The sequence below is a fragment of the Scomber scombrus genome, chromosome 15 (assembly GCF_963691925.1).
Source record: "Scomber scombrus chromosome 15, fScoSco1.1, whole genome shotgun sequence".
Lineage (NCBI taxonomy): Eukaryota > Metazoa > Chordata > Actinopteri > Scombriformes > Scombridae > Scomber > Scomber scombrus.
The window spans coordinates 9,549,648-9,565,078 of record NC_084984.1 but is presented as its reverse complement, the minus strand read 5'-3'; the positions used below and the strand labels follow the sequence as shown (position 1 = coordinate 9,565,078).

Below are 15,431 nucleotides of genomic sequence, written 5' to 3'. Positions count from 1 at the left end.
TAGTAGTAGCAAGTTTGTTTAATTCACTAATTAATGACAGTTTCAGGATTCACATCACAACACATATTATACACATATCCCTTACAGCAGAGGACACAGTCAGTTTTGGATGTACATAATTGCAATAAAATAATGGTTTGGTGGATGGACGGCTGTGGAAAGTGAATCACTTTTTTTCACCTAGGTAATCACATAGGCTTATTAAAGCTGTAGTGTAAGACTGTGTAGTGTCAGACTGTAGCATATCCCTGGTGTGTATGTGGTGCTGCACCACTTGTGACCACTGGTTGTGCATGTTTTACATGTTTCACAAATGCTCTTCCATTGGCTCAAATGATATAGCGGTAGTGTTTTCACATAGTCATGCTTATGCTAAACTGTACCTATGATCTACGCATCAACTACTTCACCAAAATGTATCTGTATGCTGTTCATTGTTAAATATGATACCTGAGAGCTGGTGGTGATGTGTGAATAATCATTGCAGTCACTGACCAGCCAATGAAAGACTTAAATAGCTGTAAGAGGTACGTGTAAACAATTATTCCAAAAGCATCCTTATTAACCATGACACAACAGAGGTAAGGCAACAAAACAACACAAACGCAAAATCGTACATGGCTGACCACTGCATATCTCATTTGAGTGACAAAGGCAAACCGTGGCTCTGATGATTGTGTGGGATATAGACCAATTAGTCCCTGAATGGAGACACTGTCCCTCATTAAATTTTAATGTGTCCTGGTGGAGTAGAGTGCACTAATTAGACTCCTAATAAACACAGAGCGATCGGCAGATATATTCAGTAACAGATTCAAAAATAATTAAACAAGTTTTCAAAATGAGATCAAATAAGCGCATGTTCTACTTTTTCGTTACATAATGTGTCTGTTGCCACAACTTGGCTACTGGCTGCTTGATGATGAGGAACGAAACATAAACAAGCTGAGCTCCTCTCACCCATTCACTGAAAGCTTTCAAATGTTACTACAGGTCGAGTGCAGGAATGCCTCAAGCGGACATCAGCAAAAGCTTAAACAAACTGAAAAGAATACATGAAAGCATAAAAGCAAACAAAGAGAAGAAGCTATCCTTATCTTTGGGTTTACCATGTACATTCCCCAATATTAAAAATGTCCCTAATGCCCGGGTACGTTTTAAAAATGCATTCAGGCTGCAGTTCAGAGGTGTCTGTTTACATTAGGTACAACACTTAAGTCACTTGATCGGTATTATTATCTCAAACTTTTGAGCAAGTGAACTTTCAGACAAGCAACCAAAATCTTTTGGTTGTTCTTTTTGGATGAAAGTAACCTACAACTGATCTGACAACTGTTCCTAAATACAGTTCTGAGTGTGTGTGTGTGTGTGTGTGACTGTAATAATTAAAATACAGAGGAAATTCTTTATCAGCTAATACTCCATGATTTTTCGTTCAAACACCTACTAATCTTGATTTATCCAAGATAACAAAATCAAACTGCCACAATTCAACAACCTAGACACTAGAGTTTCCTCCTTATGTGCTTAAATAAATTAAACTAATTCCTAACAAAAACTATAATCTCAGATATTATCCCTATCAACAGAAATAGCCATTAAAAATCTAGAAAAATAGTCCAGGGAAGAAAAATATGCAACACGTTATTGTGAACACTGGTGATCGATTACTCTTCTGATCTACAGAGACCATCATTAAAACAAAACAAGGAAATACATACAGGTCTCATGCTTAGTCTGTGCTGACTTTAAGGTTTAAAAATATCCCTAATTATAATTGGAAATAAAACTTTTCTTCCCTGTTGCCTTCCCCTCTTATCTTTAAGGCAAGTTGTTCAAATTAAATGCCTCACTGCCCCAAATCCAATAGTGATGAGGTTAGTGCTGTGTGAAGCCCTGGTATCAGTATTTGACACACATACACACACACACAGCTCAAGTCTCGCTCACACTCCTTCTTGCAAAGTCCTTACTTTACTTTTAAACATTAACAAACGATGAAAAATGTCTATTTCTCGTCCTAATATGGACACTAGCTACTTCCTTGTTTTGTGAATGAAGTTGTCTGTGTTTGACCAATCAGTGATGATCATCCCTGCAAATCCTGCCTCTATAGGTCCTTCAAAGGCCTCTACCTGTGTTTCCTCAGGGGGAAGAGGGTCTAAATTAAGCTCTAGGAAGATTATTTTACCTCCCAACCCCAAAGGTCCCTGCTCGGGGGTAGTATTTTCCTTAAGTACAGGTGGGATGACTGTTGCTCATTACATCCAACTCATGCAGCAGTAAATACAAAGAACAACAATACAAATCAATGTCGTTTTTCCTTATGTGTGAATGCTATATTTCAAGCGCTACCATCATGTTTTAAATCCTCATGGGTCTAATTTGCTTGATCTACTTGGCTCCACAGATGCGATGGAGATTGTACAACAGGGACATTTAGTTCCAAGTTTTAGTTCCTGAGATTAGTTCCGCTGGTTCCACATTACCTGGAACTTTTGGTCAAAAACGGGGCTTCAGTGGGAAAGTTCCTAATGGTTTGACCTTTCTTTACCCACTACACTCCCTCACTCTGAGACAACTCTGAATCACAGCCTGAAAGTGAATGACCTGAAGTCAAAATATGTACATTTTACAATCACAATTTCTATTCAATCAGCCTTGTCTTTGTTTTCTAGTTGTTTCCTGAAAGGCTCGGGCTTTCCCACAATAAAAAAAAGGGGGGGGGGGGGGTTACAACTAACAGCAGCAAAACAACAAAAGGAAACACATAATAAATACAATCCATGATTAAAAACATAAAAACAAACCCATGCAATCTAAAGTATCATGTCTTAATGACAGATTCCATTTACACGCCAGGTACCAAATAACGGAGTCAATCCAACGCCGGTCAGTTCAGATGCTAATAGGTCAGGTGAACAAGAATGCAGCAGTTTAACTAAAATAAATAAACTCAGTAACGTTGTTATTTGGTGACAGAAATGGAAGAGAGTGAAAGGGGCAATGGAGGAAGAGGTAGGGTGGGCGGAGGATAAGGAGAAAAAAATCCTCAGTAAGAAAATTGAGGAAGAAGAGGGTGGGATGGTGGACGCCTCACTCTGGAGCCCCGGTCGTTCCCGTCATCCTCTCTTCATCCCCTTGTTTTTGATGCTGCAGTCTGGCGTAAGTCACCGCGTCTCCCCTGAAAGAGACAAGGAAGGAAGAGGGGAAAAAGAGGAAGGAATAAAGAATGCAAGAGAGGGATGGTAATAAAAAGTTATGGCAAGGGGAGAAGTGAGGTGAGGAGAGGTAGGAACAAAGGAGACGCAGGAATGACAGATGTTAATTGCAAGGTTATTACATGGCTCACCTTATCAAAAGTTAATTTGTATGAATAAAGAGGTTCATTAGGCTTGTTAAGACTTAAAGCTATGAAATAAAAATCTTATTAACTGATTATAATGTGACATAATGCATTTAATTTAGGTATCTGGGAGTGTTTTTATGGGTTAGGCATAGGGAGATAAAAGTAATTACAAAATGTCTGTGTTGAACAGCTTTTATTCAAACGGATAGTGAAAATAAGGTGCTAACTACTGACAGATGTCTTACTTTTTGCCTAAAGATGCAAGGCCGTACAGAACTCCTGTTGCAAAGGCGATGGCATTTCCGAACAAGGTTGTAAAGGAGAAACTCAAGAAAATGGGAAAGAGAGCCATCCTGAAAATGAGCAACCGAAGGGCAGCCGACAAAAGACAAAAACAAAAGTCAGTAAATCATATTATAGTACAACCATGCTGTGGATAAATGAACCACATTCCCAAAATATGTCCAACCTCTTATGCAATTTTAATAACCATTGGAAATTCTCTGTGCAAAAATTACATTTTTCATACAGTGAAGCAGACTCTCCAGTGAGATAAAGTGTGTATTGTTCTCACCCGCAGTAGAAGAAGGATTTCTGCCAGGGTTTGAATTTGTCTGCACGGGCGGCCACTGCGTTGGCAAACTCTATGAACTGGCAACAGAACGGGACCTCACATAGGAACAGAACAAAAGCGTTCAACCTTGAGATGGGAAGAGAAAGGACACAAACGCTCGAGTAAATCCAATCTGTGCACTTTTATCTCAAATACAACTCTGGCTCAAATCACGGAGGTCTGGAGGAATTTTAAAAAAAGGCAGCTGGTTAGGAGAAGAACCGTTCTGCTGTCACTGTCAACATTCAAGGTATTCAAACTGGGCTGGAACACTTGTGATGAAATATTTACAGTTGTGAAAACAGCACAAAAAAAGTTCTTAAGTGAGCTGGTTAGTGAAAAAAACTGTCATGATATCATTTTGACTGACAGTGATGACACAACTTGTTCTGGCTTTTTAAATTAAGACTTCTCCTTTGTTATTCTGTAGAGTTGTGGGCAGTCACCTAATTATGCATGTTTGTTCAGCAAAATCTGATCTCTGGAAAATCTGTAAAGCCTTTTTAAAGTCTGGTTTAAAGAATACAAATGACACAATGTATTCATTTTGTTAGGGCATGTACTAAAGTCCTCAAATTCAGAGTATTTGCTGCTCTCTATCCATGTAAGATAATACATGCCATACTGTATATAGGAATGTAATACAAGTGACTATTCATGGGATACAAAAATTAAAAATCTGACTGATAAAGCTCTTTCCAGGTCTATATTTATACTGTGGGGATTTACTGGAGCATCATTGCATAATTTACAGTTCAAGAAACTCGTTATATATCTTTTACTGGCCATTTATGCAGCCCCTCAGTTCAGCCTCTGTATGAAAAAGGCCGTTTTAGCTCTGGTCTCTTTAAGGCCTTTCTGCCTGTGAGCCTACTCTGTTGTGATTGGCCACCTTCCAGGAAGCTGACTCTTAAAATCCATACATGTTCAAGGCCAAATCCAATGAAACAACCTTAGCATCAAAGTTGACAAATAGCCGTTCGTGGGCATGCATGAAAAATTTGAAGTCAGCTTATCGGGAAAGTGGACAAAACATTGTAAAAGCGTTCAGAGCAGGCTGAAGCCCTGGCTTTTAACTTGCAGGGAAGCATTTTTAAATACATTCAAATCAAGTTTTGGAACTTTGACCATGTTTAACACTGATATTTGACATCATAACAGCATAAAAATGAAACAAAAAATAATCACAAAAAGCATGATATGTCTCCTTTAAGAAAGTTTGTATGTGACTTTCAGTTTTTAGTGTGGGTACGTGGGTAGCACACATCTGTCAGTAATATTATATTTTGACACTGTAGCCAAACTTTAATGAACAACAAAGTACTGTCTTATTCACAATATTAAATAATCAGGCTAAGATAACATTTTTGTGCGACTGTATTCTGACAATGGCAAGTAGTTATATAGTATATTTATACCAGCAGCAACATATAAAAATATCTAAGCTAACGAAATGTGAATACATGCTACAAAAAAGTAAGCAAAACAGTGTTAAAGACTTACACCATCCATACTCCTGCAGCGATGTTCAAAGGGTTCACAGTGACACAGTTCCACACTCCTGAGATGGCACAGGCTGCAGGATTAAGATCAAAGAAACAATGTTACTTAATCTTAAACTTAGTGTTAAATCAGCATATAAATTAACACTTGTAGTCATTTTCAGGACAGCTTGAACACGAAAAAAAACAGCAATGTGGAACATATGCAGCATGTATGTAGACTCAAATATACAACAAGCACACTGACAAATGTCTTTCATGAGCAACACATTATTTTTTAAATTGCCTATATCAAAAGAAATAGAATATCTGGAGAAAAAAACACTGATTAAAATGTGGGAACTCAGCTTTCATATTTAGATGTAAGAGCTATTATGAAACATGCTCGGCTTGGAAATCAATTTCCCCATTTCAGATTTGAAACACAAATTACCACCGTGTCAAAATCAAAGCAGACTACATTTTTTCATGTACAAGATAATTTCAGACAGATTCCTTAAATGATAAAGATGAGTATTTCAATTAAAAGTATTTTTAAGCTTTTGCCATGGCTGTTGATTCTCTGTGTGGAAAGTTTGATATCTTATTTCATTGTAGATCTTTAATAACTACATGCTGCAGGAAGCACTGCTGTGCACACAGAGCCAACAGGAACCTCTAATTATCCATTGTCTGAAAATATAAGTATACTGTTATTAGGGCTGCAACCAATGATTTGTTTTGTCAGTAATACTCAGAAATAGGCATTAGAGCAAGCACAAGGTTATGTCTTCAAATGTCCAAAATCCAAAAATATTCAGTTTACTATCATATGACAAAGAAGAGCATCATTTATAATAATTGAGAAGCTGAAATCAGCAAATATTTGTACTTTTGATTAAAAAAATATATTCTTGAAATAGATAACCATTAGTTTTCTGTCCATTAACTAATCAAGTAATCAACTACTCATTGCAGCTGTAAGTGCTATAATATGAGATGAAGTATACAGGCATATTGAGCTATCATGGGCTAATAGACATTGACTGTGAGTTCACTGGTTGTGCAACAGCTGTGAAAAGTTGTGTGGGTAGGTTCTGTAATAATATGCAATATGGCATCATCACACATTTTGGAAGTGTGTTAGCTAAGGCAATTAACACAACTGCAGTAAATCAACCAATGTTATCAGTCCTATAAATCCTAGTAGTCAACCATATAAACTGTAAGGTGTATCTGCTGTGTCGGTTTGTATGGCTTATTTAAAAATAATTCTAACAATAATAATAATAATAATAATAATGATAATATGATAATAATGATATGTCAACTTTTGGGATTATTATTGGAAATTACCACCGGTCCTGTGTGTGCAACACAATCAACTGTTTTGGGAAAAAATGGAAACATAAGGCTCAGGTTGAAATTACTGAAATAATCTCTTTAAAATGCTGAATCTGTAGCCAAGAAATACAGTTATATGACAGGAAAAATATCTTATTTCCACAGCAGGTTGATTTGTCAAACACAAGCGCTTCCAATAAGATTAATAACAGTTACATTTCCCTGAAAATGTGCACACTAACCCTAACACATAGAGAAGAGCAAATTGGTGCTGCATATTTAACACCTGTGCCTTTCCTTCTGTAACAAGTCAAAAGCTCAGGTGTGAGAAACTGCTAGTTAAAGTTGCACCTCTACTCCCAAACTGGCAAGTGTTCAACTTTTTTAGGACTGAAGAGGAAAGAGTCTACATCCTCATATTCAATTCATAATAATAAGTCCAAAAAATGTCTTTATTTACTGACGCTTATTATTTATAATTCATAATTTTACTTTATTTTCAGGGGACATATAGCTGAAAATTTCACCACAGCCCTAAAATATATATATTAAAACTGCCCACGTGTGTGAGACAGCTGTCGATTTACGAACTTCATCACATTTAAATTCCTAGTATGATCTTTTGAACTTGGCGAACAGATGGAAAGAGACGGTAAACATGGCTGCTGTCTACACTGCCATACATGCATAACCTGCTCCTTTCCAACCTCCTTAATAATACAGAGCCCATTGAATATGCAGTGCCCCAGGTGGTTAATGTGATACAGCTACTGTGACTCTGGTGTCACTCTGAATGATAGAGAGAGAGAGAGAGAGAGAGAGAGAGAGAGAGAGAGAGAGAGAGAGAGAGAGAGAGAGAGAGAGAGAGAGAGAGAGAGCGAGAGAGAAAGAGAGAGAGAGAGAGAGAGAGAGAGAGAGAGAGAGAGAGAGAGAGGAGACAGAGAAAGAGAGACAGGAGGGCTGCAATGCTGCTGCTGGAAATCTGCAAAGCCAGCATTAAAAAACAATAAATCTGTGCCACACTGACTCCTGAGGGAATGATATAAGAACCTTATGTAGACATGATGGGTTCATATCATATCATAAGGTTAATGTAGGAATAATAAGATATTATGGAGTGTGTGAGCCAGGCAAACAGGCGGTGGCTGCTGCAGTGTGGGGACAATGAGCAGTGACAAAGCTTTTGTCTAACCTGGTTGAGCAACTGGAGATGAGTTCAGTCACATATTTTCCTTACTAGCAATGTTATGTCTTTACTGTCATTTCTCTGCTCTCATCCTTAAAGAGTTAAGGAGTCAACACTTTGAACTGTATCGAGCAGCCTGCCACAGCTTCAACATGAAATAACACAACTAAATGGCATTAAACAGCACACTGACAGCACTTTCTTATGAAACAAACACCAGATATTGACTTTTGACAACCACTTACATATTCCTCCCAGCACCCCTGCTATTTTGCAGAGCCATCGGTACCACCATGTCATGCCATCATCCTCCGGGGTGGATTTAGTGGACGCTGCAGCCTCTTCAGAGCTCATTGTGTTTTTCAGGCAAAGTTAGCTAAAAAACCCAGTATTTACAGATGTGGCTAAGTTAGCTAGCCCTCAAGAAACTTAACAACTATCTTAGTAAGACACGACTAGTCCCTTCTAAATGAAACTATATGTAAGTTAAACTTTAAAAAAAAAAAAAAAAAAAAAAGTATTTTATCTTTTCTTTGTGTTTTCGCGTAGGCTGATGTTGCCAGCAGTTCATCCACACAGACTGTCACTACCAGCTAACCCGGCTAGCTGCCACCAGCTGCCGCTTAGGAGTCGATATCACCGCTGCATCCGTCCCCCAACTCTGTAGTAACGATATAAATGATCAGAAACGATGCTGAACTCCCTTTTCCTACTATTTTATAACCGTATAATACTGTCTGGCTGTGTGTGGATCAGGCAGGTCAGCCGACTGCTCTCCTTGTTCTCCTCCCTGGCTGCGAAGCCGATGAGAGCAGTGCATTATGGGAGATAATTCATGCGCGTCATGGTTTGTTTACATGGTTTGTTTACATGTCGGTCCGATGAATAGTTGAACTTGTGTGTAAAATATTACAACATATTTGTGGTTGAAACAGTTTCTCCTTTGTTTGTATTGGCCATTAGAAGATATCTTCATAATCAGGGTTGGGAAAGTTATTTTGGAAATGTAATAGCTTACAGATTACTAGTTATCCCTATTTAAAATGTAATAAGTAATGTAACTTATTACATTTGATTACTTTTTTAATCTTCTAACAAACATTTTCAACTGTTATAGGGTAAGTGTACCCATTATTTTTCCCTCTTTTTTTAATTTTTTAGTCTTATTATCAGCTTGTCAATCAAATAACTGTAAAGCACTTTGAACTACACTATTCTGTATGAAAGGTGATTGATTAGGCCCACCAAAAAAAATCTAAGTTCAGGTGTTTTTCTTGGATACTGACAGATTTTGCTGAACCATCACTTAAACTTGGATCTTTCAATAGTTGCTATGAAAAAAAGATGCCTTGCTCTGTGGCATGAGGTGCATGGTTGTCAACTTTAACACAAAAGTTAATAATACACTGGTACATTACATTTCTTTGTCAAGACTGAGAAAATAACGCTGAGGATGTCGCAGTGATGTACTCAGTGTTGTCTCAGCATGTACACTACAAACGTATGCATCAAATTTAATGGAAAACCATTCAAACTGAGCATGTGGAGAGTTATCAGCGAGGGAGGCTCAAATGGAAGACTGTGAGTTGCTTCATAGGAAGTGTAGTATCATGTATTTTTGGAGCTTCACAAAACATAGGGTCATGATATATCTGCTGCATTGATTTATAAAAAATCTTTTGAGTCCCCCACATTTTTTTGAAGTACAACACTAAACCAAAGGAATGCCCCTTTAAAATACATGAAACAGCAGAATATCAGGATTTCACCAGAAACCAGGTACATCAAAGCAAGAGAGAATCTTTTTGTAAATATCTTCTTCAGCTTTAATCATTTACACTTTCATGTACACATTTTTCAAAACAAATTTCTCCCAAATCATTCATGTCATCCATAAGTGATCCTTAAAGGAAAATGTATACGCATTAAGATGGTGTTTTCTCAAACAAGCCATTTTCTGCTTACTGTAAGTACCTACCACACTAACACGTACTGTGAACTTGTGCAACAGGATAGAGACATCTAAAATGGGAGTCCAATCGGTAGAGGGATGAATGAGTCTGTCTTTAAGGAGAGGTAGATAACTGGGACGAATTCAACTGTAGCCAGAGCCGCCAGCGTTTAAGTGACCAACATTTTCCAGCCCCATATGACACTAGTTTTGTAGGATAGAGTTAGGGCAGGTTGCCTCACTCTGACAGCAGAGTGGACTGTAATGGTGTCAGAGTCCTTCGGCTAGTCCTCCTCTGGTCCACCATTGGTGCTGGTTTCCTTTTCCCCGTGGGTGTGTAGCACAGCATGTCATCGAGGGTCAGCTGAGTCACCTGACCGGCTTGCTCAAGCTGAGACACTATTTGCTCCACTCTCGCCATTTGTGGTTTGGGTTTGTCCTTACTTCGCAAACGCAGCAAATCCACCTGTGGAAGAGGTCATGAGAGGTCACTGAGTGGAAGAGGTCATGAGAGGTCACTGAGTCGACTACCTACTCATTAACAGCAAAGTGTTAGCCCCTCTAGCAGTGTGGCTATGTCTGTCCACCACTTTGGTCCAGATTGAGATATCTCAATGACTATTAGATGGGTGGCCATGAAACTGTGTGCAGAAATTCATAGTCCTGAGATGCTCCACAGATTTCACTGTGAGGTTCCCCGTTATGGTTGGATGGATTTCCATGAAATTTGGTACAAACATTCACTTCCAAATGTTTTAAAATCCTTACTTTTTGTATGAAGTAGTAAGAAATAGTACAGAAATGTAGAACACTTATCCCCCAGAATGCAACCATTTTAAATGCTAGATTTTTTTTTTTTTTTTTTTTAAATGGTGGACATCTTGACTCATCACAGCAAGAAAAGCACAGGTGCAACTAATACCATTAAAACAATTATAATCTATTTTGGTGTTCAAGTTCACACTTAATTGAACTGAGCCACCTGTGCTTCCCCTGCTATTCTGTGTTGCCTATAAATCATGTCTAGTGCAGGAAAACACCTGCTAAGAATAATGCAAATAGAAGAAGAAAACAAAACAAAACATAAAAGACAAACAAGCCGTCTCCATCTTTAACCAAACCCTCAGCTTGTTTTTTAAGCATGAACTGCAGGTACTTTTTAAAGATTCTATAATCTGTGTGCACACTAACCTAAACTACCAAAAAACTGAGAAAACATAGATTAATATATGGCCAAGTTGACAGGACTTTCTATCAGATCACACAATAGCAAAGAACAAGCAGTCAGATGTTTAACTCACCACCTCCTGAGAAAATTCAGGCTTCTTCACGAAAGAAGGGCTTTTAGACACAATTGCTTCAGAGAGGACGGAAATGGCGTCTGTCACTGCTCCAGACATTGCAAATAGTACAACCTAAATCACAAGAAAAAAAATGATGAAAAAACAGTGGAGAAAAATATGTACACTTTATTTGTATGATGCAAACTTACCTTCAAATTTTGGCATAATCTGCTATCTGTACTCATTATTTGTGAATACAAGGACTGCGCTTTTTCAATGTCATTCTGGAACAAAGAGGAAAGAAAGATAAAACAGACTACTGGTAATATTTTAATATTCCTCACATCTTTTTGCAGGAGTGAAGAGTATAGAAATATATATACTAACCTGTCGAAGTGCCAATGCCACAGCAAAGCAGAAAGCATGTCGGGGGATAAAGTTCCCCTTGGTCTGACCTTCCTCTAAGAGAGCTATGGAGATCCTGTAGGACTCTGGTGTGTTCTGACCAACATAAAACAGGACGTCATTTCGCAGTGAACAACATGAACAAAAACATGAACTCAGTGCTGTAATACAACATTTCATTAAAATCTAGGTAGATAATCCATTCACTTGACAGTTACCAGTTTATAGCAGGTGCCAGATGCCAGGGTCAGTGTGTCCTTATTGAATGGTACACCTTGTTTCCTCATGGTTCTTAGCACCTCCAGAGCATCTACAGTAGTCAGAGTTTAGTTTATTATACACACATGTGACCATAATGTCAGATAAAACACAACACTAGAAGGTTAATCTGTCACTTACTTTCATAAGAGCCTTTTGTGAATAACATGTCTATGGCGATGTTAAATGAGGTGGCGTCATTGAAAAATCCTTTCATAGTCTGTTCAGAGAAATGACAGGAAATGTTTTAGTCCAAAAGTATGAGTCTTATCTTGTTTCTCATTTTATGTCATTTTGCCAACAGTCCGATCACAATGTTTAATAGTAAGGTGTTCAAATGAACACTGAAACAGGCTTTGCTCAATATAATCATTCCTCCTGTTCATACTGACCATTAGAAGATCTCCTCTAAATGCAGCTAGCTTATATGAGGTTTCAGTCATCAGAGTTGATCGACTTGATTAGATTAATTTGCATGCCATAATAGCTTCAAATATCCCATCAGTTACATTGAAAGTGCATTAGAGCTGCAATAATTGGTCAATTAGTTGCCGACTATTAAATGAATCACCAGCTGTTTTCATAATGAATTAATTGTTTTTGAGTCTTTTTTTTAAGGAAAAAAAAAATCTAAATGATCGGACTTCAGCTTCTCAAATGTGACTATTTGCTGTTTTATTGAGTCCTCTCTGCTAGCAAACCAAATTTCTTTGGGTTGTGGACTGTTGGTCAGGACAAAACAAGAAATTTGAGGATGTCACCTTGAGCTTTGGGAAATAGTCAGACATTTTTCATAATTTTCTGACATTTAATGGACTAATCAATTAATCGAGAAAATACTCTACAGATTAATTGATAATAAAAAAATGAATAGGCATTAGTTGCAGACCTAAAGTACATTATCAGGGATTTCTTAATGGTCAGTCTGAACTGGAGGAATGTTAACAGTGAAAAAAACATGTTTCAGTGTTCATTTGAGCATCTCATTAATGTTTTAAGACAAACTTGAAAAATTGTGAACATGTCCTGTAATGTAGTGTTTTACCTTATCAATGAGTGTAGCAGAAGCCATCTCCTCCAGACCCAGCTCATAACACAGTCTCATGAAGACAGGACCAAACTTGAACTCTCCAAATGCCAAATTCCGGTTCTCTGCATGATACCTTGTGAGTGCAAATTAAAGGATCATCACTATAAAACTCTGAAACAAGCAAAGCCACAATGAAGACATACTGTATTTTTTGGCATTTATTTCCCACTATCATATGTGTGAAAGACTAAATGTCTCTAAATGTCAGAGGACGCACAGAGAGGATAGGAACAGTTTTTTGGTATAATGTACCTATACATGGCATCTTTGGCTATCACCATATCATCTGCAGACTGGCACAAGTGAAGTAGAAGCTTCAGCTCATCTCGCAATATCAGCTCATTCTTTTGTAGTTTCTCACTGAACAGCTCAATATAATTTCCTGTAAAAACAAAAAGAAAACATAAGCCTCTGTATTGTATTAAATAATATAAAACTCCAGTGACAGATAATACTTCACCTTTCGATCCAGTGACAAGGTGAGCCACGGCCAGCTTCCTCTGCTGAAAGTCCTGTAGTTTGATAACATCTTCTGACAATAGATGCCTTTTCGCTGCAGAGAAAACAAAAATTCAGGTGTGTCAGTATTATGTGGTAAAAGGTCAGGGCAGTATTAATATTAATATCCCACTGAGGAATCAACGAGTGAAGACATCATGGACAGTACCCGATCTTCTAATTAATAACTTTTACTGTTACTTAATTAATAATTAAGTAACAGTAATGATAGAGAGACATTTTTCTGCCACTATCCCACACTCCAGCCCAGAAGGTGGTGGTAATGCCCCTATAAGATGGTTTGCAAACCATTACCAAAAATCAACTAGACCTTAAGAAAAGCTTACTGTCTTATAAGGCCCTAAAATCCAGGAGGTGGAAGAAGTATTAAGATCTTTTCCTTGAGTAAGTATAAAATAAAATAAGGGATCACAAGCCAAACAAGTTGGGATCCACTGAGTCAATCTTAAACTACAGGTATTAAAGCAAGAAAAAGATTTGTGAACATGAAAAGTTGTCCAGGAGGAAATGTGTACACTGTATTTAATTGTGCAATATATGTGTATATTTCTCACTTCAAATCTGTGCAATAACAATATCAAACTCAGGTATATTATCACTCAACACCAATATTACTTTTGTATATAATGTTATAATTGTATTATAATTATTTACTACTATTGTTTTTATTGCTTTTGTGTTTATTCTATTGTTCTTTATTCTTTTTTATTGATATGTATTATATTTTTCTGTCCACTTTGCTGCTGCAATACTGTAAATGTCCCCATCGTAGGACTAATAAAGGAATATCTTTGATAATGAATTTTAAACTCCTCTATGCTTGAAATCAGGCAGGGAGCATGAGAACTTTAACCCTTGTAACTATGTGTTAGATATTAGAAGCTTACCATGTGGTTTACTTGATACTTAATCTTCATCTAGAAAATAACTAAAGCTGCCAAATACATGTAGTAGGGTAGACAGTGCAATATTTCCCTCTGAAATGTAGAAGAGTGCAAGTATAAAGTAGTATTAAATGGAAATATTCCAGTAAAATAAAAGTACTTTAACATTGTTCTTCAGTGTAGTACTTGAGTAGATGTATTTAGTTACCTTTCACCACTCAGTTACTAACTCTGCAAGCAAAGAGACAGGTAAACATGGTGAGTAATGCCCATCATCACGCTGGCATGACCTGCTAGATGTGCTAATGTACTTAGCTCAGTGTTAGCAGTCTGTAAATTAGTAAAGAAAAATAAGTCACCCGCGTTTCACACATGACACCTTTTCACGAGTTTTATTTATCTTACCTCCTGCACGACGTTCAATCCAGCCTGGCTGTAAAACACGACAAATGACTCCGTTAGAGGGCTCGTATAGTAACGACCGACAACATTTACTATATCTGGCCAGCGCCATATTGCCACGGACTGTACCATTAGCATGAAAACACAGGGGACGCTATTGAACATATTTTAGTGTTTTAAAACGCTGATTCACATACAGTATAGTTAAACGTATTTTTAAAATGCACTTAACATTATAATACAAATCAACAAATCAATAATCGACCGGGCCAATATATTAAACTAATTGTTTTCCTATTCTTACATGTGATTTGCAAATGGTATCGTCTAACATCAGTCAAGTTTTGACTTCATATTTTATTGCTATTTACTTTTTCAATTAGTGACACAAAGCTGTGCTGATTTCATGCTTTAATGCTGTTATCATTGGCAGAAATGGAAAACGCATTTATTATAATTATTGACCAACCAGGCAGCCAAAAGGTTTTCGTCTTTTAACCAACAGGTGGGGCTCTTGCACTGCTTTTTGAAAATTTCTGAACAGGTTGCTGCTGTCCAGAAGTTTCATTCAAAGGACCCCTCAGATATTAAGGACCCCTTAACATTGCACTAAAATAGCCTCAGCTACAAGAATAAAATGGTACTTATTAACAATCTATTAATAAT

The 15,431-nt window shown here is 37.4% G+C and overlaps 2 protein-coding genes across 2 annotated transcripts; both read right to left on the bottom strand.

The window, feature by feature from the left end:
• Positions 1-8,731, bottom strand: cacfd1 (calcium channel flower domain containing 1). Its single transcript, XM_062435109.1, has 5 exons — positions 8,219-8,731; positions 5,466-5,538; positions 3,924-4,049; positions 3,595-3,702; positions 1-3,184 (listed from the first exon to the last, which is right to left on the bottom strand). The coding sequence occupies exons 1-5, from the start codon at positions 8,325-8,327 to the stop codon at positions 3,097-3,099; spliced, it is 504 nt and encodes a 167-aa protein (XP_062291093.1). The 5' UTR covers positions 8,328-8,731; the 3' UTR covers positions 1-3,096.
• Positions 8,732-9,766: 1,035 nt separating this feature from the next.
• ptcd2 (pentatricopeptide repeat domain 2) lies at positions 9,767-14,880 on the bottom strand. The gene is made up of 10 exons (XM_062434614.1): positions 14,769-14,880; positions 13,421-13,513; positions 13,213-13,342; positions 12,916-13,033; positions 12,012-12,090; positions 11,831-11,922; positions 11,595-11,708; positions 11,417-11,491; positions 11,226-11,339; positions 9,767-10,390 (listed from the first exon to the last, which is right to left on the bottom strand). Exons 1-10 carry the CDS (start codon positions 14,875-14,877, stop codon positions 10,163-10,165), a joined length of 1,152 nt encoding a protein of 383 aa, XP_062290598.1. The 5' UTR covers positions 14,878-14,880; the 3' UTR covers positions 9,767-10,162.
• Positions 14,881-15,431: the final 551 nt, after the last annotated feature.